Here is a 22837-nt window from a genome sequence, read left to right on the forward strand (position 1 = left end):
GGAGTGGCTTTTCTCCTGCCAGGGGTCAGTGGAGCCTCTGTGCAAGCTTAGGACAGCAAGTTACTTGTTACTGTTGGGATTTCTCTGTCCAAAGTCTAAGCTCGAGCAGCCAGCCATTATCTGGATTCATATGAGCAGGGCTGTGCTGTGCTCTGTAGAGACCAGATGAAGAAGGGACTCACCAGGGAGGAAGCTTTGAGTAGGGTAGAGAGTTCAGGGTCTGGAATAAGGGAGACTCTGGTTCTCACTCAGACATCACCTCCTCCAGGAAGCCCTCTTTGACCACCTTAAGACTAGACAAGGCTCTCTCTTGTATATTCCCACAATAGCCTTTACTCGGAGCTGCAATTGCTGGTTACCTGTCTGTCCTGAGCACCACTGTATCCCCCATGCCTGGTAATGCGCCTGACACTTAGTGGTTGATCAATAAATCATGATGAATAGATGACAAGTGAGTGAGTGGGAAGAAGATACAGTGAACCAGGTTGTGGAGCCTTACTAGGATGGAACTTGGTGGGTTCCTGAAACTCTATGTGCCTTGGTCTCCTAATCTGGTAGAATGGAAATATTTATAGTCCTTATCTAACAGGTAGAATCGTAAGTATCCACGATTCACATGAGCTAAAATATGTGAGGTGCTTAGAATAATCCCTGACACACAGTAAAAGCTCAGTGAATGTTGCTTCTTATTAACTCTTACAGAAGGAAGGGAGCTGTGAGGTTAGGCCTGGTCTAAGGAACATGCTGGCAGGGAAGTGGGGGGCTCCCTTGGGCCTCAGCTATGCCTCTCTCCCGACCCCGTTTCTTGCACAGATGAGCAACAAGCGTTCCAACAGCTTCCGCCAGGCCATCCTGCAGGGCAACCGCAGGCTGAGCAGCAAGGCCCTGCTGGAGGAGAAGGGACTGAGCCTCTCCCAGCGGCTGATCCGCCACGTGGCCTATGAGACGCTGCCCCGGGAGATTGACCGCAAGTGGTACTACGACAGCTACACCTGCTGCCCTCCACCCTGGTTCATGCTCACGATCACACTGCTGGAGGCAAGGACTAGGGAGGGTAAAGGGGTGCTCAGCCTGGGGAGGAGGGCATGAAGGTGTGGGGAGCTGAGAGGGTGTCAGAGATCATGGGGGGGGACCTCCTGCTCCACCATGGGGTGATAGTTGAGCTTCAATAGTAGTTGTCAGTGTAAGTCAGGCTGGGCGTGGTGGCTCACGCCTGTGATCCTAGCACTCTGGGAGGCTGAGGTGGGTGGATTGCTTGAGCTCAGGAGTTCAAGACCAGCCTGAGCAAGAGCAAGACCCCGTCTCTGCTAAAACATAGAAAAAACAGCTGGCCATTGTGGTGGGTGCCTATAGTCCCAGCTACTCAGGAGGCTGAGGCAGGAGGATCACTCAAGCCAGGAGTTTAAGGTTGCTGTGAGCTACCATGATGCCACAGCACTCTACCCGGGGCACAGCCTTAAAGCAAACAAACAAAAGTGTTGGGATAACCCTGGTCTGCAAAGAGGTATTCCAGAGATTATTATTACAAGCAACAGAATCTCCACATGACCATACCCACAAGAACAATACCATAGGGTCATTGATTTGGCCAACTCATTAAAGCCCATTTATTTTATTTTATTTCCTCTCTGAGCTGGTAATGGAGATGACTCATTTGCTCCCTTGGGATTCTATTTTCCCACCTGAAAATCAGGAGTAACCAGACCAGCCCTCTGTCTCTCAGGGGCGCTCTATTTCAAGTGAGAGAATGGCTGTAGGTGCTTTCTGAACACAAAAGCATCATACACATACATCCAGAAGGGAGTTTATGAACAGGTAAATATGGGCTTAACATTCTTATAGAACATTCCCCCCTAGGGAGTCATCAATACCTACTGTCATGCTAAAATTCTCCTGCTTATGCAACTGAATCCCCACCACTTGCTGTGTCAGTGCCCCTGAGTGATGAAACTCTGAATTCTTTTTGCTGTTCCATCTGAGGACCTGTGCTGCCCACCCCAGCTCCAACTTCTAAATAGATGCTTGGCTTCCCTTTGGTGTTTTATGATCTCCACTGTTTCTCTTCCAAAGCCACAGGCCTAATTACTGCCTCTGCATATGTTCTTGTAAAGTTCCTACCTAATCACACAGCAGGATCGTGAAGCTTCGCGGCATCCTTCTTTTCCTTCTATTTTTTCTAAATCAGAATATCTGGTCTGCAGGCCGCAGCTCCGCTGTTTGTTGTTATGGCTTCATCCAAGTTCACATTGAAGTTGCGATTTTTCTGTGATATTCTTAGAGTTGTTCTTCAAGCGCTTACTGTGTTGGTCTATTTATTAACTTCCATTTGAGGACCAATAATAATGAGATGCCTTGGAAGGTGTATTTGCTGCCAGGATACCCACATGGTGTTAGGTGGACAGAGCAGGTCCTCAGAGAGCCCGGGAGAGGACAGCTGCCAGGAGCCTGAGATGTTCCCAGGCTTAGACCAGAAGGTTTTAACTGGACACTAATTATAGCTTTGTTCTCTGAATGTGTGCTAGACATGAGGCTGGCTTTTCTGCGGACTCTATTGCTTTTAAACCTCATAACCACTCTGGTACCCATTTCTAGATAAGGAAAACGAGAACCAAGGAATTCAAATAATTTCCCTAAGATGGTCCAGAGGAACCAGGTTGTGTGTCTAGATTATTTCAAATTTCTAGAAATCTCAGCTGCGTAAACTCGAACCACCAATCTAGAAGAAACTGGCAAATGCCCAAATAGCCGAAATAACTATCGCAAAGCCCTTTTGCTGAAGCCCTTTTTCTTTGTCTATAAACAGTTCTAGTAACCTAGCTTTCTGATTCCATAACAGAAACTAGAAGGGGCTCAGTACTGGCCATAAGAAGTAGCAGCTGGGGCTGCGCCTGTGGCTCAAAGGAGTAGGGCGTCGGCCCCATATGCTGGAAGTGGCAGGTTCAAACCCAGCCTCCCAGCCAAAAAAAAAAACTGAAAAAAAAAAAAAGAAGTAGCAGCTGACAACCCAATAGTGAGGGAAATGACAAAAGAAAATTTAAGGCTGGGCACAGTGGCTGAGGCCTTTAATCCTAGCATTCTGAAAGAGCGAGGTGGGTAGATTGCTGGAGCTCAGGAGTTCGACACCAGCCTGAGCAACAGTTAGACCCCATCTCTACTAAAAATAGCAAAATTAGCCAGGTGTTATGGTGGGCACCTATAGTCCCAGCTGCTCAGGAGGCTGAAGCAGGAGGATCATTTGAAGCCAGGAGTACGAGGTTGCTGTGAGCTATGCTGAGGCCATGGCACTCTAGTCTGGGCAACAGAGTGAGACTCTGTCTCCCAAAAAAAAAAACACACGCAAAAAAAAAAATTTAAGTAGACCTAAATGTTAAAGAATTTGGGGCCGTGAGTATACAAGCACACACCCCATCCTCCTGGGGTTGCTGGAGACGACAACACTCTTATTACCCAGGTTGTTGCCTGGGACATCCTTAAATAGTTATGCATACGTCCTGATTAAGAACACAGAGACATAAATGGTGCATTTTAGAAAGAGGTAAAATAAATACCCGGTTAGGGCTTAAACAAAAAGTATGCTTCAGTTATGTGCAAAATCAATTTATGTGGAGCGTTGGTGAGGATGTGGAGAAATTGGAACCCTTGTGCGCTGTTGGTGGGAATGTAAAATGGTACAGCTGCTATGGAAAACAGTCTGGCGTTTCCTCAAAAAATTAAACATAGAATTACCATGTGATCTAGCAATTCCACTTCTGAGTATATATGAAAAGAATTGAAAGCAGGGACTAGAAGAGGCATTTGCACATCCGATTCATAGCAGCATTGTTCACAATAAGGAAGAGGTAGAAGCAGCTGGGTGTGGTGGCTCACGTCCGTAATCCCAGCACTTTGGGAGGTCAAGGTGAGATGCTCCAAGGAGTTGGAGACCAGCTTTAGCAAGAGGGAGACCTCATCTCTACAAAAAAATAGAAAAATTAACTGGGTGGAGTGGCACCCAGATATAGCCCCAGTTACTTAGGAGGCTGAGGTAAGAAGATCAGTTGAGCCCAACAGTTTGAGGTTACAATGAGCTATGATGACACCACTGCACTCTAGTGTGGGCAACAGGGCGAGACGCCATCTCTAAAAAAACAGCAGCAACAACAACAAAAAACGGGTGGAAGCAACCTAAGTGTCCATCAGTGGATGAATGGATAAACAAAATGTGGCATACATATACAATGGAATATCTTTTAGCCTTAAAAAAGAAGGAAATTCAGGCTTGGTGTCCGTAGCTCAGTGGTTAGGGCACCAGCCACATACACGGGGACTGGGGGACCTCAAGCCTGCTAAAAACAATAGTGACAACTACAACAAAAAAATAACCAGGCGTTGTCGCAGGCCTGGTTATTTTTGGGTTATTTGGGAGGTGAGGCAAGAGAAACGCTTAAGCCCAAGAGTCTGAGGTTGCTGTGAGGCAACCAAGGGCGACATAGTGAGACTCTGTCTCAGAAAAAGGGGGAGGAGAATTCTGATGCATGGCTACAACCTGGATGAACCTTGAAAACACACTAAGTGAAATAAGACAGTCACAAAAAGACGGATACTGTGTGATTCCACTTACATGAGATACCAGAGTAGTCAAAAGCATGGAGATAGAAAGTAGGTTGGAGGTTTTCAGGGGCTGGAGGGAGCAGGGAATAGGGAGTTGTTTAACGGGTACAGAATTTCAGTTTCACGAAATGGATGAATAGTGGTGATGGTAGGAAAGCACATAAATATTACTTAATGCCAATGAACTATACACTTAAAACCGATTAAGATGTTAAATTTTATGTGTATTTTACCACATTAAAAAAAAAATCAACCTATATGAAATGGATCATCCCCCAAGAGGGTGAGTGAGTTTTTACTGGAATTAAAGTTTAAAATCAGGCTGAGTAAGGTGGCTCACGCCTATAATCCTAGCACTCTGGGAGGCTGAGGCAGGCAGCTTGCTTGAGCTCAGGAATTTGAGACCAGCCTGAGCAAGAGTGAGATCCTGCCTCTACTAAAAATAGAAGATCTGAGGCAAGAGGATGGCTCCAGCCCGAAGAACTTGAGGTTGCTGCGAGCTATAATGCTATGGCACTTTAGTGAGGGCGCCAGAGTGAGAGACTCTGTCTCAAAAATAAATAAATTCAAATAAATACGTACATAAGTAAAGTTTAAAGTCATCCAAACCCTTCCTGATTAGCACTGAGGAAGTGTGGGCAGAGAGACCCCATGGCCATGTTGTGACCATTTATTACAAAGTAATTAAACAGAAGTGGGAAAGGGATGGCTGCAGCTAAGCTGGGGAGCTGACCGTGGGGTGTCCCTCATTCTCTGAGAAGGAAAGTTGAAAACTTCCTGTCAAAAAAAGAAAGAAAACTTCCTGTCGGGACTCCCAGCGTCAGCACAAGAGGAGGTTCACGGACAGTTTTACACCTAGTAATGGGCCCTTGCCATTCTGTGCTTTCATCCAGGTTGCCTTTTTCCTCTACAATGGGGTGTCACTGGGTCAATTTGTGCTGCAGGTAACTCATCCACGTTACCTGAAGAACTCACTGGTTTACCACCCACAGCTCCGAGCACAGGCGTGGCGCTACCTAACATACATCTTCATGCATGCGGGGTGAGTACCTGTCTTATTCTGTTCTTTTTTTTTTTTTTTTTTACGGTTTTTGGCCAGGGCTGGGTTTGAACCCACCACCTCCAGCATATGGGACCGGTGCCCTACTCCATTGAGCCACAGGCGCCACCGTCTTATTCTGTTCTTTCAGGGGTCCCTTACAGAAAAACAAGTCGTTCATACAGCCTGGATTGAAATACATATTTTTAGCTTGTTTTTATCTCTTTGGACACAAGATTTGAGATGGCTACTTGGAACTCATTTAATACCCAAATGTATAAATAAATTATTGAGAATATGTGAGAAAAGAAAAATATAGGGAGGAAAATGCTAAAAGCTCACAGTAAGAACAATATACAGATACACAAGCACAGCCTGTGATTCTATGTACTTGCTAGACGCAAGTTGAGAATTTGTTCTGAGCTCCCTAGTGGCCAAAGCAAAAAGGGACACATGATCATCCAGCAGATTTATTGTCCGTAACTATGTATGTGAGTGCCTCTATAAGTGAAATGAAATAAAGGACTAATTTATTGAAACCACCTTTGATTTAAGGTGGTCTCTATATGTGGTGAGGGTCTTCTTTTTATTTTTTTTTATTTTTTTTGTAGAGACAGAGTCTCACTGTACCACCCTCGGTAGAGTGCCGTGGCATCACACGGCTCACAGCAACCTCTAACTCTTGGGCTTACGCGATTCTCTTGCCTCAGCCTCCCGAGTAGCTGGGACTACAGGCGCCCGCCACAGCACCTGGCTATTTTTTTGTTGCAGTTTGGCCGGGGCCGGGTTTGAACCCGCCACCCTCGGTATATGGGGCCGGCGCCCTACTCACTGAGCCACAGGCACCGCCCGGTGAGGGTCTTCTTAAGGAACTTTGGCAATGATGATAGTTTCTGTTCACAGAGCCTGTAGTTTCTTTTGGGGCTGGTGCCTCCCACCTCATGATAAGGACCTGCCACTTGGCCAGGTGACCATCCAGGTCCAAGTCCCTTGAAGAGCAGCAATCTTGGCTGAAGATTGTTTTAAAATAGCAGAAGCACTGAGTTGAAAGTTTCCTTCCAGACTTCCTAGAGAAGTGAAGGACCTCACTAATAGCCTGGAAAAAGTCCTGGGGTTGCCTGTCTCTTGGGTTGGAAAGGGGATCACTCTGGTCCCCATGGCTGTATCATTCCTGTCCCTCAGCGGAAAGACCCCCAGTGGCAAAGAGGGAGTTGGACTATGAGCCTCCTTTCCTGCTGAGCCTCTCAAGTGAGCACAAGACCAACCTCTATTTGGCTGCACCTGTTAGGGCAGGTGCTTTAGAGTGAAGAGACATCTCGGTGGTTGCCGATGAAGGTCTCTGCTCTGGGCCAAAGGGACCCCGCAGGCTGTTGAATTGGTCTTCTTGTCCCAGGCTTTGATCTCATAGGGCTAAGGAGCTGAGGAAGGGAGGGGTGTCATGCTTCAGTCCTCTCATGAGCCAAGGTCTGGAGACAACAGAGATGGGGAACTTCCCAGCGCAGGATGCCCATGGTGGGGACTACCTTCTGTCCAGGACAGTTCTGTGGCCTCCTCTGGTCCCTCAGGGTGAGGAAGGGGAATAGCCAAAGCCTCCAGAGCGTCTTTGCTCCATTCTCTGCCTCCTAGCACTGAAAATAGTGCTCCCACAATGGAGAGGGCACAGATGCCCTCGGCTAAGGCCCCGGGTGGCCTTGGGCCTTTCTCCAGCACTTGCTTTTGATGGAGCAGTGCCTACCAGGACAAGCCCTGGGAGGATTCTCCAACTCTGGATTTCGAGGGAGAGGCCTCTCGGCTAGTCTGACCAAGCTAGGCACAGCAGTAGACAGGAGATAGGGACAGCTGGCCAGCGTCTAGGAAGGTCCCAGGAAGGTGACCCATTACTCAGAGACACACTGTGGACCTGGGAACCCAGAAGTAAGAGTGGTAGAGAAGAGCTCAGATGAGGAATCAGCAGTCCTGGGTTCTCATCACCTGGCCGCCAGTCCCAGGTTCCAAGGCTGCTAAACTAGGCATCGGATCAGAAAACCTAAGGCCCTTCTGACTGTGAGTCTGAGGCTGTTTCCAAGCTCCTTTACAGTGGATTTCTCCGAAATTTCTAATCTCCATAGAATCCATTAGCTGGCAGTCAGTGGACGGTAGGTGATTCCAGCATGGCAGGAATTCAGGACATAGGCCAGCTTGTCTGAACTACCTCTCAGGCTCCCTCCCAAGCAAGCAGGTGCCCACATGCTCTCTGCAGAGCACAGCTGGCCCTCCACGCAGGGCCCTGCAGACCAGGAGCAAGATTGTGACCTAGGCCAGGGCCCAGAGCCTTTGTTACAGACTCTTTTATTCCCCAACTTTGACCATCCCCAGAGTGCTGGGGGAGGAATTTAAGTGAGATAATGGATGTTAAAGCGTTTTGTATATTCAAAAGCACCACATTGACTTAGCAATATTACGATTTGTGGGGCGCATGGTGGCTCACTCCTGCAATCCTAGCACTCTGGGAGGTCAAAGTCGGTGGACAGCCTGGGCTCAGGAGTTTGAGACCAGCTTGAGCAAAAGCTAGACCCCATCTCTATTAGAATAACTAGCTGGGCACTGTGGCAGGTGCCTGTAGTCCCAGCTACTTAGGAGGCTGAGCTGAGGGAATCTCTTGAGCCCAAGAGTTTGAGGTTGCTGTGAGCTGGGATGCCACAGCACTCTACCCAGGATGACAGAGTGAGACTCTGTCTCAAAAAAAGAGAAAAAAAATACCAAGCATTGTGGTGGACACCTGTAGTCCCAGCTACTTGGGAGGCTGAGGCAAGAGAATCGCTTAAGCCTAAGAGTTTGAGGTTGCTGTGAGCTGTGACCCACGCACTCTACCGAGGGTGACATAGTGAAACTCTTAAAAAAAAAAAAGCAATATTACATTTTTTTCTGATAACATATCACTTGGCTAAACACCACACACATTTGGCAGCAAGATCTGCTCCCAGGTGTTTAGGATTGTTCAGAGGAGACATTCACAGGCTACAAAAACGTAGGGTCCCCTCTCCTGACCTTGAGAGTTTTGAAGCAGAACAGGTCCCTTCTCACACCAGGAAGGAACCTCCCCTATGAGACTCTGAGGGAAAACTTTAAATTACTAAGTTATAAGTGGTATCTTGAATGCTTTGAGAATATCTTTCTCTCTCTTTTTTTTTTTTTTTTTTGGCCGGGGCTGGGTTTGAACCCACCATGTCCAGTATATGGGGCCGGCGCCCTACTCCTTGAGCCACAGGCACCGTCCTGAGAACATCTTTCTCTTTAAATATTAGTAGCTTTTACAAATGGAGAACTAGAGCTGCTAAATGGAATAGGCCAGGCAGATTGAAGACCTGGGTGATGGTCCCAGCCTGGCCACTCACCCAGTGTGTGACTTTAAACTAGGCACGGCCTGCCTCTGAGCCTTGGTTTCTTGCGTGTTAGCCAGTGGAGTTGCTGGATCTTGATGATGGTCAGTCCTTTTTTCACTGCAGCAAGTGCAAACACGGCCCATCACCACCCCGGTCCTACACATGTGTTCCTATCCCAGTTGGAAGGACCACTCTGTCTATGATGGTCTCTGCTTTGTCATTCCTCCCCCCACCACAAGCTCCTCAGGGGCAGGGATAGTCTTGTTCACTGCTGGATGCTTGCATCACCAGGGGATCCAGGTGTTTTTGAATGGATGAATGAGAGTGGTCTCTCTGTCACAGGATAGAACACCTGGGACTCAACGTGGTGTTGCAGCTGCTGGTGGGGGTGCCTCTGGAAATGGTGCACGGAGCCACCCGAATCGGGCTTGTCTATGTGGCTGGCGTTGTGGCAGGTAGGCGGGCAAGCCCCACATCCATAGGTCTGGCAGGCTGTCCTGGGGGTAGGTGGGTAGGTGGGTAGGGCAAGCCCCAGGCTTCCAGGGCACACGAGGCTCCTGACTACTTCAGGAACACCCCCCTCCCGGGAGGCTGAGAAGGGGACTGCTCCTTGCCGGGGTGATGGGATAGCAGATGGGAGCACTGGATTTGGAACAGGCAGATTGACCGAGGCTCAATCTCTTCACCCCACCTTGTTACAGTGGTGTAGGCTTGGGAAAGTCCTCTCCCTCTCTTGGAACTAATGAGATCTGGCTGTGGGGTTGCTGGGATGGTGGAACAAGGCAACAGGGGGTAGACTAGCGCCAAAAGCATAGTCAGGTCCCTGTGGGAGAACCCGGCCAGGGCACCACCTGCACCCGAAAGGAGGTCCTGCCTCTACCCAGACTGGCAGTGGTTTCTTTGCATGACCCGTTGCTGACAGGAGAACCCAGCCTAAGAGATAGTGAGCTCTCACCCCATCCGGAGAAGTCCCAGGCTCTGGCTAACTCAGCATACCTGTGACCGGCAGGTGACCATTGCCTCATGGGTAGTGGCCTGGGTGACTTCTGCTAAGCCTTTCACCTCTGGAGGTGAGGTGAGCAGTGTGAGCTGGGAGAGCAGAGTAGATTTCTGTAGGAAAAGTCACCAGCCAGGCTCCTGAACAGAAGGATCTCTCTTGTGGTATTTCCAACTTTCTTGCTGGCTTTTTTTTTTTTAATATTATAACAAGGTTTGCCGCCTCAGCTCTTCAGCTTGACAGCTGTGCCCAAGGGAGCTTTGTGTGTGTGTTTAAGTAAGCTCTTAATCCTTTCTGAGTGGCATTAAAGTTGTCATCAGGAGAACAGGGCAGCATCAGCCTTGTAAACAACGGCTAGGCAGGATCTTGGGGGGAACTGAAGTGGTTTCAGAAACCAAGGAGGGAAGGGTCCCCCACACACATATGAGGCTGGTCTGCGAGTGAGTGAACCCCTGGTCTGGGAGATGTGCCCAGCACACCTCCTTTGCTCCATTATGTGCTAGGTGAAAAAATCTGTGACCACATTGGACAGCACCCCTGCAAGGCGCTCCCAGAATCTAGCACCTTCTGGGTCCTTGAACAAAGGTGCTCTGATGAGCGTCTTCCTGTGCCAGACTTGCTCAGCCACCCACACACCCCCTCGTCCTGACACCTGGGGATTTGTAGCCCCATTTTCCATACCTAAATGCCCAGAGACCCAGATGTCAAATGACGAGGAACAGGGAGGACACTCGTAACATTTGCTGTTAGTATTCAGTTAGACAGGAGTGCCAATAGCCTAGACGACTGTAATAAGATTGAGAATGACTCAGCTCACCCACACCACGTGACACGCAGTGGGGAGACAGCACAGGCACCACCACCATCACCCCCCAGGGATGCCTGTGCAGAGTGGGAAGATCCCAGACAGAAGCAGCGCTCATCAACTGAATGCGAACATGTGGGGCTGTGTCATAAAGCAAGTGACTGCGCTGTTCTGTCTGAGCCATTGATTCAGTCCAGAGGGCAGTCTGGTTACCACAGATCGTGTTATTGATCACTGGGGTTGAGCTGATTTATCTGCCACTGCTGGGCACCCTCCCTGCTCTCTCACATCCCTCCTCCAGAGGAGGCCTTGTTACAGACAGCCCTCAACTGGATAGCCAGCTGTCTTCGGTGCCTACTGTGTGTAGGCCATATTTAATCCTCACTGCAACACCACCAGGCAGGCACTAGGACTCTCCACCTGGCACGGATGCAGAAATCAAGGCTTGGAGGGCCAAGAGACTCACCCAGGAAGGCACAGGTTATCAGTAGTTAGAGCTGGCCTCACACCCATGTGTTTGACCCCCAAGCCTGTGCTATAATTCCAGCACTTTGGGAGGTCAAGGCAGGAGGCTCACTTGAGCCCAGGAGTTCAAGACAACCCTGGGCAGCATAGCAAGACTCCTTTCTCTACCAAAACAAACAAACAAAAAAAACATGAAACAAAAGATGTTCCCAGCTACTCTAGAAGCTGAGGCAGGAGGATCGCTTGAGCTCAAGTGTTCAAAGTTGCATTGAGCTATGATCATGTGATTGCACTCCAGCCTGAGTGACAATGAGACCCTACCTCTAAAAAGAAAAAATAAATAAACCGCTTCCATCATGTGAAGGGAACCAAATGGCAGATCTTTTCCTTTGTGCAGATATTTATAGTCAGAAATCAAGGGACGCTTTAACAGATATCTGGTCCTCCCGTCTCATTCCTGCCCAACGAAAGTATCCATGACCATCCATTGCACTTTGTGGCAATGACAGCCAACTTCTACTGAGCACACATGATAAAGGGTTCATGTGTGTAAGTGCCTGTATTCTTCACAACAGTCCTATGAGGTGGGTTCTTGTTACCTCCATTTAACAGGCAGTTCAGAGAGGTGAAATAACTTACTTGATTTACTCAGCTAAGAGGTAGTAGAGCTGGTGTGGAGCCCTTCCCAAGCCCTGTGCTTCTAACCAAAGCTTGAGGCCAATGTGTAACTCACTTATGGCTACCAATTATATGGCAAGCAATGGAGGTACGATACTTCAAAAAACAGTATTGGGGCTCGGCACCTGTAGCTCAATGGCTAGGGCACCAGCCACATACACCAGAGCTGGCGGGTTTGAATCTGGCCCGGGCCTGCCGAACAACAGTGACAACTACAACCAAAAAATAGCTGGGTGTTATGGCAGGCACCTGTAGTCCTGGCTACTTGGGAGGCTGAGGCTGAGGAAAAGAATTGCTTGAGCCCAGGATTTGAGATTAGTATAAGCTGTGATGCCACAGCATTCTCACCCAGAGCAACATAGTGAGACTCTGTCTCAAAAAAAAACACCAAAAAACAAAAACAACAAAAAAAAAACAGTATTGGGCAGGTATGGTGGCTCATGCTCATAATCCCAGCCCTTGGGGAGGCTGAGATGGGAGGATCATTTGAGGCCCAGAGATCAGCCCTGGAAACATAGAGAAATCCTATCTCTACAAACAAATAGAAAAATTAGCTGGGTGTTGTGGCTTGTGTCTGTGGTCTGAGCTACTGGGGAGGCTGAGGCAGGAGGATCACTTGAGTCCAGGAGGTCAAGGTTACAATGAACTATGACACCAGTACCCTCCAGCTTGCTGTGTCTCAGAGTGACAATAGCAACAATAAAAGCCCAGTATCTTAAATATGTCACCAGGCTTTCATTATAGATCATATAGATTATAAACCATGTGCACATCCACAGAGCCTAGCACAGGGTCTAGCATATGTTAGACAATAAACATTTGTAGAATAAATAAATTTGCATTGCTTTGGCTGGTTGCAGTGGCTCACGCCTATAATTCTAGCCCTTTGAGAACCTAAGGTGGGTAGATCACCTCAGCTCAAGAGTTCAGGAGCACTTGAGCAAGAGTGAGATCTGTTGAGGGACTTTATCTAACAAATGCAATCAGTGTAATCTGGTTTATTGTACCCTCAATGAATCCTGAACAATTAAAAAAAAAAGAGTGAGACCCGTCTCTACTAAAACTAGCCAGGCATTGTGGCAGGTGCCTGTAGTCCCAGCTACTTGAGCCCAAGAGATTGAGGTTGCTGTGAGCTGTGATGCCACAGCACCCTACCCAGGGCGACATAGTGAGACTCTGACTAAATAAATAAATTAATTAAATTAAAAGTTGCATTGCTTCAAGATAGACATTTTTCTGATTTTTTTTTTCTTTTAAAACCCAGGACTATTTTTAGAGAATACCTGCTTTAAAAGTTTGAGGCTAAACTTGTTATAGCTGTGCGTTATGACAGAGTTACCAATTTACCCACATGCTGGCGTGGACTTAGAACTTTTACTGGGAAATTCATAGCCAAATTCATACTGGCTGAATCTGACTGTCACCTGTCAGGTTAGGGTCATAACGGCTTGCGAGGGAATCCTGCCTGGCCTGCACCTGTGCCCAGGATGGGATTTCTATGTGCACATCTCTTTCCCAGTTGGTCTAGTCTAGAGCTTCTCTGCAGGAACTGGAGGAAAGGCTTTATACAAATGGAGGGCAGGATACCTTGGAGATTCTAGAACCAGGACTTGAGCCTCAACTCCTGGATCTGGCGCTAAGACTCAGATCATTGAATTTCTGATCTGGAAGGAACTCCGGAGGTTTCCTCCCGGGGCTGGAAAACGGCTGCCCAGGCCCCATTCCCACTCAGCTGGAACTGCTGTCTGTACTCTGCACCATGAGTTAGGGCAGTGGGTCTCAATGCCGCAACCCTTTAATACAGTTCCTGTGGGTCCGCGACCCACAGGTTGAGAACTGCTGAGTTAGGGCATCCCAGAAAGGATTCCTTTGAAAGGAGGGTTTTGCTGCACAAAAGTTGGAAAGCCTTAGACCTCCTCATTTCACAAATGTGAAAACTGAAGCCCCCAAAATTCAGGGGCTGTGGCCAAGGTCACACAGCTAGCCAGCCATGCTTCTTCCACACTCCTGCCACAGTCCCTAACTGAGCCTGACTCTGGGGTCAGGGCCCTGTGCCATGCATAGGGTGAGGGAAAGGTCAGTGTGTGCAGGCTTGACCCTGGCAGGGGCCCTTTCCTGCTGGGGGCTACCCTAGTGGGCCCTGCTGGGGCAGGGATGAGGCTGCAGAAGCTGGGCTGATTTGTATGGACCTGCTTGCTCTGAGGGGAGAGGCCAACCCTGGGAGGGAGTCCGGGGCTTCCTCTGTCCAAAGGGTAATTAATGAGGAGCAGCTCGGCAGCCCTGCAATGCAGCCTTCTTACACAGCCTCGCCGCCGGGAGAGCGTGGGAATCTTTTGTCATGCAGATCCCGCTGCCTGTTTGCCACCCTGGGATATTTTTTCCCTCTTACATATGGCTGATCTCTTGGCCAGGCAGTAAAAAAAAAAAACAGAAAGAAAGAAAGTTATCTGACAATAGATCAATACTTAATTAAAGCCAGAGGGAAAGCATGAAAGATTTATAGTTGCCCTGGGAGTAGGGAAGGAGTGGGAGTCCTCAACTCATGACAGGTTTTTTTGTTTGTTTGTTTTTTGAGAGATCATGTACTCCCTTGAGACTAAGTATTGGTTGTGGAGATCTCTTTTTTGAAGGATCTCAGTGAATGGAGGAGCCTTGATAGAGGTGGGGCAAGGAAGCAGGTGGTGTTATTGGGCTCTGCTGTCCAGGTCAGCAGGGACTCTGGTTCCTGGGCTGGGCCCAGCCTCCTCCTCTGTGGTGGATCCTCTCCCAACCACAGAACCTGCAGAATTGACTTTCTGCCTGTCCCTCCTCTCTCCAGCCGCTAATTGGCTCATGAGCCTGCGGGCATTTTCCAATGATGATATCTGCATGCTCACCCAGACCAGCCACCTCTCATCCTCTGAGCCCTGGGCTCTACCTCCCAGTTATTTTTAGTCTCCTGTGTCCTTCCCTGGAAGCCAAAGCATTGATCACACTTAAATGAGACCAGAACAATAAATTTCTCGTCTCCTCTCTGCCCAGCTTCCCTCAAAATTTTGTCATCCCCCAGACCAAGCAACCTATACCCTTCCTTTCCTCCACAGGGTATGACCTCATATTTCTCTCTCCTCTCTCTCTCTCTTCCCAGTGACTTTTCAAGGACATTTTTGCTCCAAAGAAGCCCTACTCCAGGAGATCCTGTTGGCCTTTTGTGATTTAGCTCAGCTAGAGGAAGGGTGGGGGTGGCTTTGGTCAAGAACACAGGGTTTGGGGGGCGGCGCCTGTGGCTCAGTCGGTAAGGCGCCGGCCCCATATACCGAGGGTGGTGGGTTCAAACCCGGCCCCGGCCAAACTGCAACCAAAAGATAGCCGGGCGTTGTGGCGGGCGCCTGTAGTCCCAGCTACTCGGGAGGCTGAGGCAAGAGAATCGCTTAAGCCCAGGAGTTGGAGGTTGCTGTGAGCTATGTGAGGCCACGGCACTCTACCGTGGGCCATAAAGTGAGACTCTGTCTCTACAAAAAAAAAAAAAAAAAAACAGGCGGCACCTGTGGCTCAAGGAGTAGGGTGCCGGTCCCATATGCTGGAGGTGGCGGGTTCAAACCCAGCCCCGGCCAAAAAAAGAACACAGGGTTTGGAGGGGCTCAGTGACTCACACCTGTAATCCCAGCACTCAGAGGGGAGACCGAGGTGGGTGGATCACTTGAGCTCACGAGTTCAAGACCAGCCTAAGCAAGAGTGAAACCCCATCTCTAAAAAAAAATTGCCAGGCATTGTGCCAGGTGCCTGTAGTCCCAGCTACCCGGGAGGCTTAGGCAAGAGGATTGCTTGAGCCCAAGAGTTTGAAGTTGCTGTGAGCTATAATGTCATGGCACTCTACCAGGGGCAAGAAATGAGACTCTGTCTCAAAAAAGAAAAGCAAAAACAAAACAAACAAAAAAGCACCAGGTGGACCTGCTCTCAAATCCTGGTTCCAGCACTTCCTAGCAGGGGACTCTGGGCTCAGTTTCCTCATCTCTGCAATGAGGCTACTAGCATCTGCCTTAAAGGGCTGTCTTGAGGGTTGAAGGGAAGGATGTATGTAAAGCACTTGCCCAGTCTGACATATAGTGCCCCCTAAGTGGCAGCTGTGTCTGCGGTAACTACTGCTACTGTTTTTGTTATTGCTCTAGAATCCCGAGAGTACACTGTCAGGCAGAGGCAGATGATGTAGGCTGAATTCTACTTTGGGTAAATCCCTTTCCTTGTTTGAGACTTTGTTTCCCCTGTAAAATACTCTTGAATCAATGGTTCTTTCGGCCATAAGTTAATCCTTGAAATGCATAGGAAGCTCCAAGGTTAACATGGAATCAAAGGAGCAAGAGATGAAGCCCCTTGCTGTAGAGTCTTACCACTGAGGCTGCAGAATCCAAGGCCCAGGACTGGGTTTGGGGAGCTGAGTCCAGCGTTCTTGAAAAATCTTGCTGTCTTTCTGTACCAGGGTCCTTGGCAGTGTCTGTGGCTGACATGACCGCCCCAGTCGTGGGCTCTTCTGGAGGGGTGTATGCGCTCGTCTCTGCCCATCTGGCCAACATCGTCATGGTGAGCACCCTTCCCATTCCCACTGTCTTTCTTGCCTTTCCTTTCGCTGGCCCAGGCCAATCAGGCAGGGGGCAGATGTGGCTGGGAGCAGAGTTCATGCACCCTCATTGCCCTCTGCAGGCCCATTTCAAATAGGCCCTTCCATATTCAATTCGTGTTTTCTCCACTCAAGGTGACCATCTCCCAATTCAAACTCTTTCCCATTCAGTGACTTTAAAGAGTTAAATTTTAACTACTAGATGGTCATTGGAACTTGTTTGTCATAGATTGCTTAAAGTAAAAGGACCTTATCATAATTTAAAAAGGGCTATAATAATGGGGTGGGGGGAGTAAAAATACCAGCTGGCCGCAGTGGCTCACACCTATAATGCTAGCACTCTGGGTACCCAAGGCTGGTGGATTGCTTGAGCTCAGGCGTTTGAGACTGGCCTGAGCAAGAGTGAGACCCTGTCAGTCTCTACTAAAAAAAAAAAAAAAACTAGCAGGCATTGTGGCGGGTGCCTATAGTCCCAGCTACTGGGCAGGCTGAGGCAGAAGGATCACTTAAGCCCAAGAGGTTGAGGTTGCTGTGAGCTGTGACACTACAGCACTCTATCCAGGGCAACAGAGTTAAGACTGACTCAAAGAAAAAAAAGAGTATGATGATGGAGCCATCAGACTGTATCTAAATCTCAGCCTCCCAGTTCCTAAAGAGTGACCCCAAATTAATTAACTGCCTTGTGCCTCAGTTTCTACATTTGTGAAATGGAATGTTATGCAATAAATTAGCCAGAGTGAAAATAACCACTTAATTTAAATTTTAATCTGGGAGGCTGAGGTAGGTAGATTGTTGGAGCTCAGAAGTTCGAGATCAGCCTGAGCCAGAGTGAGACCTCGTCTCGAAAAATAGCTGGGCGTTGTGGCGGGCACCTGTAGTCCCAGCTACTTGGGAGGCTGAGGTAGGAGAATCGCTTAAGCCTAAGAGTGTAAGGTTGCTATGAGCTATGATGCTACGGCACTCTACTGAGGGCAGCATAGTGAGACTGTCTCAAAAAAGAAAAAAAGCTGGCGCTGTGGCAGGTGCCTGTAGTCCCAGCACCTTGGGGAGCTGAGGCAAGAGAATCACTTGAGCCCAAGAGTTTGTGGTTGCTGTGAGCTATGACGTCACAGCACTCAACCCAGGGTGAAAAAGTGAGCCTCTGTCTCAAAAAAAAAAAAAGTTAACTTAATTTCCTATTCCTCACAGAGAGACCTGGGTGGGCTCAGACTATACAAAACTTTGAAGGCAAGAAACTGGGATGAATCTGATGGTCTTAGAATGTGTTAACATCCTTGTTTTGGATGAAGTTGGGAGGCTGAAGGAGGAGTCACCTGTGGCATCTGCCTGACCCCGCCTGACCCTGCCTGATGCCTCTGCTGGCCTGGAGCCATACCCCAACACACAGCTGCTTTCCCTGCACCTGATGTAGGGCCGGGCACTTGGTAGACAGTGCCCACTAAATTCTGGTGAAGGAAGGAATGAGCAACTTCTTGGCAGACGTGCCTCTTTGGGGGGCCTGTCGTGCTCACCCCTTCTCTATGTGGCAGATGTGTGAACGCTCAGTGATTGCAGTTTTTGGAGTTTTTTTTTTTTGTAGAGACAGAGTCTCACTTTATGGCCCTCAGTAGAGTGCCGTGGCCTCACACAGCTCACAGCAACCTCCAACTCCTGGGTTTAAGCGATTCTCTTGCCTCAGCCTCCCGAGTAGCTGGGACTACAGGCGCCCGCCACAACGCCCGGCTATTTTTTTTTTTTTGGTTGCAGTTTGGCCAGGGCTGGGTTTGAACCCGCCACCCTCGGTATATGGGGCCGGCGCCCTACCGACTGAGCCACAGGCGCCGCCCAGTTTTTGGAGTTTTTAAACGCCTGTATTTTTCTTCCTCATCAGTCCTACTCTCCCCTGCCCTTCTCCCTCCTGCACCGCTTTTCTTTTCACCAATGCCCATCTGTATATTGAGACAGAGAAGCGAGCACAAGGGGCAGAGAGGCACAGAGGGGGAGACAGGCAGGCACTCGATGCCTGTCTGCTCTTGCTACTGGCCTAAATTTTGGCACCTTTGGGTGAATGCTCAGAGACTGCGGTGTCAGGAAACACGTGGTGTGTGAGAGTCTGTGTGAGGGCAGATGTGTATGTTTACACACACACACACACACATACACGCTGCTGGGTCTGCTGGAAACCCAAGCACATGGGCCACCTCCCATGGCCCTTTTAAATGGGTCATTCTGTATCAGTGCCACATCTTTCCCCAGACACAGCTTTTCCTCTGCCTGCTGTACTCCCCCCTCCCCCTGCCCCAATTCTTTGCAGTAGGGGAAGGAAACAGTAACCTCCTTCCTCCTGTTCTGATCTGCCCAAGATGTGTGTGTGTAGAGGTGGTGAGCGAGTGCAGCAGAAAGAGAACGTGGAAAGGACAAACAAATGGGGGTTCACACTGTGCCCCGTTCCCACCACTTTCCCCACCTCCTGATGCCCAGAAGCTCCTAGTGCAGGTAACCCACTTTAGGGATCGTGGGGTAGGGCGTGGGGGTCCAGGGACGTGTGGGGGCAGTTTTGTGCTTCTGGCCGGTAGGCCATGGCCGGCCTGTGGCAGCAGCAGTGAGCAGCTCCATCTTAGAACCTGGTGCCCTCCCAGATGCAAACAACTTTCCCTGCGTAATTGGGAGCTTTGTGGCCCCCAGAGCATGACCTGTGGGTAGTCCTTCTAGAAGGACTTCTGTGGATAGAAAGTTGTGTGGTGCTTATTGACAGCAAAAGAAAATTCGTTTTCTCACTAGAAATGTCAGTTTCCCTTTGTCAAGAGACCACGTTTACCCAAATTAGCTTAGTGCTGAGCAATTCAGATATGAGTTGCATCAACCCATGTGAAATCACCATTTCTGTCAGCCATGAGCATTTAAATATTGGCAATTTCATATGGTTCAACCTAATAGATGCAGTTTTCTGTTTTTTTTTTTTTGAGACAGTTTCACTGTATCGCCCTCAGTAGAGTGCTGTGGCATCACAGCTCACTGCGACCTCAAACTCTTGGGCTTAAGCGATTCTCTTGCCTCGCCTCCTAAGTAGTTGGGACCACAGGTGCCCGCTACAAGGCCCGGCTATTTTTTGGTTGCAGTTGTCATTGTTTAGCAGACCTGTGTCGGGCTTCATCCTGCCAGTCTTGGTGTATGTGGCTGGTGCCCTACTCGCTGAGCTAAGCCATTTTCTTTTTCTTTCTTTCTTTTGTTTTTAATTTTAGACAGTCTCACTCTGTGGCCTGGGTAGAGTGCCATGGAATCATAGCTCACAGAAACCTCAAACTCTTAGGCTTAAACAATCCTCTTGCCTCAGCCTCTCAAGTAGCTGGGACTACAGGTGTGCACCACTACATCTGGTTGGTTTTTCTATTTTTAGTACAGAGAGGATCTTGCTCTTGCTCAGGCTGGTCTCAAACTCCTGAGCTCAATGGATCCATCTCCCCTTGGCCTCCCTGAGTGCTAGGATTACAATGACTTTATTTTAAACACTAGTAATGTAAAGAACACACCTTATTGAATAATTTATTAATTGTCTCCTGCTGGGGCTCATAGGCCAGTATTGCTTTTCTTTTTTTTGAGACAGAGTCTTACACTTTCACCCTCTGTAGAGTACTGTAGCGTCATAGCTCACAGCAACCTCAAATTCTTGGGCTCAAGCGATTCTGTTGCCTCAGCCTCCCATGTAGCTGGGACTTCAGGCAGCAACTACAATCCCCAGTTATTTTTTACAGATGGGGTCTTGCTTTTGCTCAGGCTGGTTTCCATCCTGTGAGCTCAGGCAATCCACTTGCCTCAACTTCCCAGAGTGCTAGGATTACAGGAATGAGCCACCGCACCCGTCTGATTTTTAAACATACAAAACTTTTACCTACCTTTTGCTCTGTATGATATTTTTCCAAGATTGCAGATCTGAATTTTCACAAATTGAACCATATCATCAAAGCACAAGGAAAGATAGTTGTCTGCAAGACACAAATCAGGAGGCTGAGGTAAAGGGATCACTTGAGCCCAAGAGTTTAAGGTTGCTGTGAGCTATGACCCCATGGCACTCTACCAAGGGTGACAAAGTGAGACTCTGTCTCAAATAAATAAATAACACAAAAGATTTCTGTTACAAGATTGACTTAAGTAAAAATCCTTTTGTAGGACAAATAATCGCTCCGTAATTTATCTGTGTTATCTTTTATGTTTCCTGTGTTGGGTTTTCTTGAAGTCATTTGACAGGAAGCTATTTCTACCAGAGATATATAAAGCTATATTGGCATGGAAGCTGCCTGCCTGGGTGTCAGCCTCTGAGCTCTTAACTGGTGGGGTGAGGAAGATGCGGAGGGGACTGGTTACTGAGTTGTTTGCTGTGCATGAGTTACTATCTCCCCCAGAAAGTCTCTGGGGAGAATGAAATGAAAGGGCCTGCAAAAGATTTGTATTCCCCAGGGACCCACGGTTTTTTTTTTTTTTCCTTCAACATTTATAGAAGCAGCAGTACGGCTGTGTGTGAGATTTTCCCTTTTCTCCTGTTGTTTCATTGCACTCATGTTATTGGAGGGAATAATGGGTCTGGAAAATAAGGCAGCTGGTGAGAAGAGCTGACTTTCTAGATTAACCCATCAGCTGCTGGGAGGCAGGTCATTTACTGACATTAGCTTAGCTTCGTGGGCATGCAGACCGGACAGCACAGGCAGACAGCATGTGACCCAGCCCCTGAAGTGTGTGTGGACACAGCCCTGGAGTAGGAGCCCTGTCCACTTGCCCTTCACTCACTGTGACCTTGAACTAGCCCTCCTGGATCCTCAGTGTCTTCTTCTCTAAAGTGCAGTGCAGAGGGTTAAAATGGATCGGCTTGGCAAACCCCAGCACTTTCAGGGGCCAGGCAGGTGTAATACACTCATGAAGCTGGCCTAAGCAGTGCTGTGGCAGGACCGAAGCACCCCAGCTCTGGCCAGGGTCATCCAGAGTCAGAATTTTTATTTTATTTATTTATTTATTTTGAGACAGAGCCTCAAGCTATCACCCTGGGTAGAGTGCAGTGGCATCACAGCTCACAGCAACCTCCAACTCCTAGGCTCAAGCGATTCTCCTGCCTCCGCCTCCCAAGTAGCTGGGACTGCAGGCACCCACCACAATGCCCAGCTATTTTTTGGTTGCAGCCGTCATTGTTGTTTGGCAGCCTTGGCTGGATTCAAACCCGCTAGCTCAGGCGTATGTGGCTGGCACCTTAGCTGCTTGAGCCACAGGCGCCAAGCCAAAGTCAGAATTTTTAAAGCCATTCATCATCTTTGCCTCAGGTCTAGACACTAATGTTAGACACTTTCATGATGCTTGCTGTGTGCTGGGAGGTGTTTTTAGGGCTTTTTTTTTTAGCAGTTTTTTGGCCAGGGCTGGGCTTGAACCCGCCACCCCCCTTACTCCTTGAGCCACAGGCACCGCCTTTTTTTTTTTAATTTTTTTTGAGACAGAGTCTTGAGCTATCGCCCTGAATAGAGTGCTATGGCATTATAGCTCACAGCAATTTCCAACTCGGGCTCAAGTGATCCTCTTATCTCAGTTTTTCTATTTTTAGTAGAGATGGGGTCTCACTTTTGCTCAGGCTGCTCTTAAACTCGTGAGCTCAAGCAATCCACCTGCCTCAGCCTTGCAGAGTGCTAGGATTACAGGCATAAGGTATCATCTCACCTAGCCACTTTTAGAGATTTATACACATTTCAGGGGTCCTCAAACTTCGGCCTGCGGGCCACATGAGGCGGTGTGATTGTATTTGTTCCCGTTTTGTTTTTTTACTTGAAAATAAGGTATGTGCAGTGTGCATAGGAATTTGTTCATAGTTTTTTTTCTAAACTATAGTCCGGCCCTCCAACGGTCTGAGGCACAGTGACCTGGCCCCCTGTTTAAAAAGTTTGAGGACACCTGTGAATTCATTCCACAACCACCTAATGACATGGGTAATTGAGATAGGTACTGTTAGCCAAGCTCGGTGGCTGATACCTGTAATCCTAGCACTCTGGGACATCAAGGCAGGAGGATCCCTTGAGCTCAGAAGTTTGAGACCAACCTGAGTAATAATGAGGCCCTGTCTCTACTAAAAATAGGAAAATTAGCTGGGCATTGTGGCAGGTGCCTTAAGTCCCAGCTACTTAGGAGGCTGAGGCAAGAGGATTGCTTGAGCCCAAGAGTTTGAGGTTGCTGTGAGCTATGATGATGCCACGGCACTCAACCCAGGGCAACAGGGTGACTCTGTCTCAAAGAAAAAAGAAAGAAACAAATAGACAAACAAAAGAAAGAAAGAAAAGAAAAGAAAAAGGAGTCACCC

At 48.5% G+C, this 22837-nt stretch overlaps 1 protein-coding gene across 5 annotated transcripts in view; it reads left to right on the forward strand.

Annotated features, from left to right (window-relative positions):
* Positions 1-22837, forward strand: part of RHBDL3 (rhomboid like 3) — a 55138-nt gene that overhangs the window by 22216 nt on the left and 10085 nt on the right. For all 5 annotated transcript variants that reach the window (XM_053568981.1, XM_053568983.1, XM_053568982.1 and 2 more), the window contains 4 exons: positions 814-1038; positions 5484-5632; positions 9334-9446; positions 16393-16493. In XM_053568981.1, coding sequence (XP_053424956.1) covers positions 814-1038; positions 5484-5632; positions 9334-9446; positions 16393-16493 — 588 coding nt within the window. The remainder of the gene's footprint in view (positions 1-813; positions 1039-5483; positions 5633-9333; positions 9447-16392; positions 16494-22837) is intronic.

The sequence above is a fragment of the Nycticebus coucang genome, chromosome 18 (assembly GCF_027406575.1).
Source record: "Nycticebus coucang isolate mNycCou1 chromosome 18, mNycCou1.pri, whole genome shotgun sequence".
NCBI classification, from domain to species: Eukaryota; Metazoa; Chordata; class Mammalia; order Primates; family Lorisidae; genus Nycticebus; species Nycticebus coucang.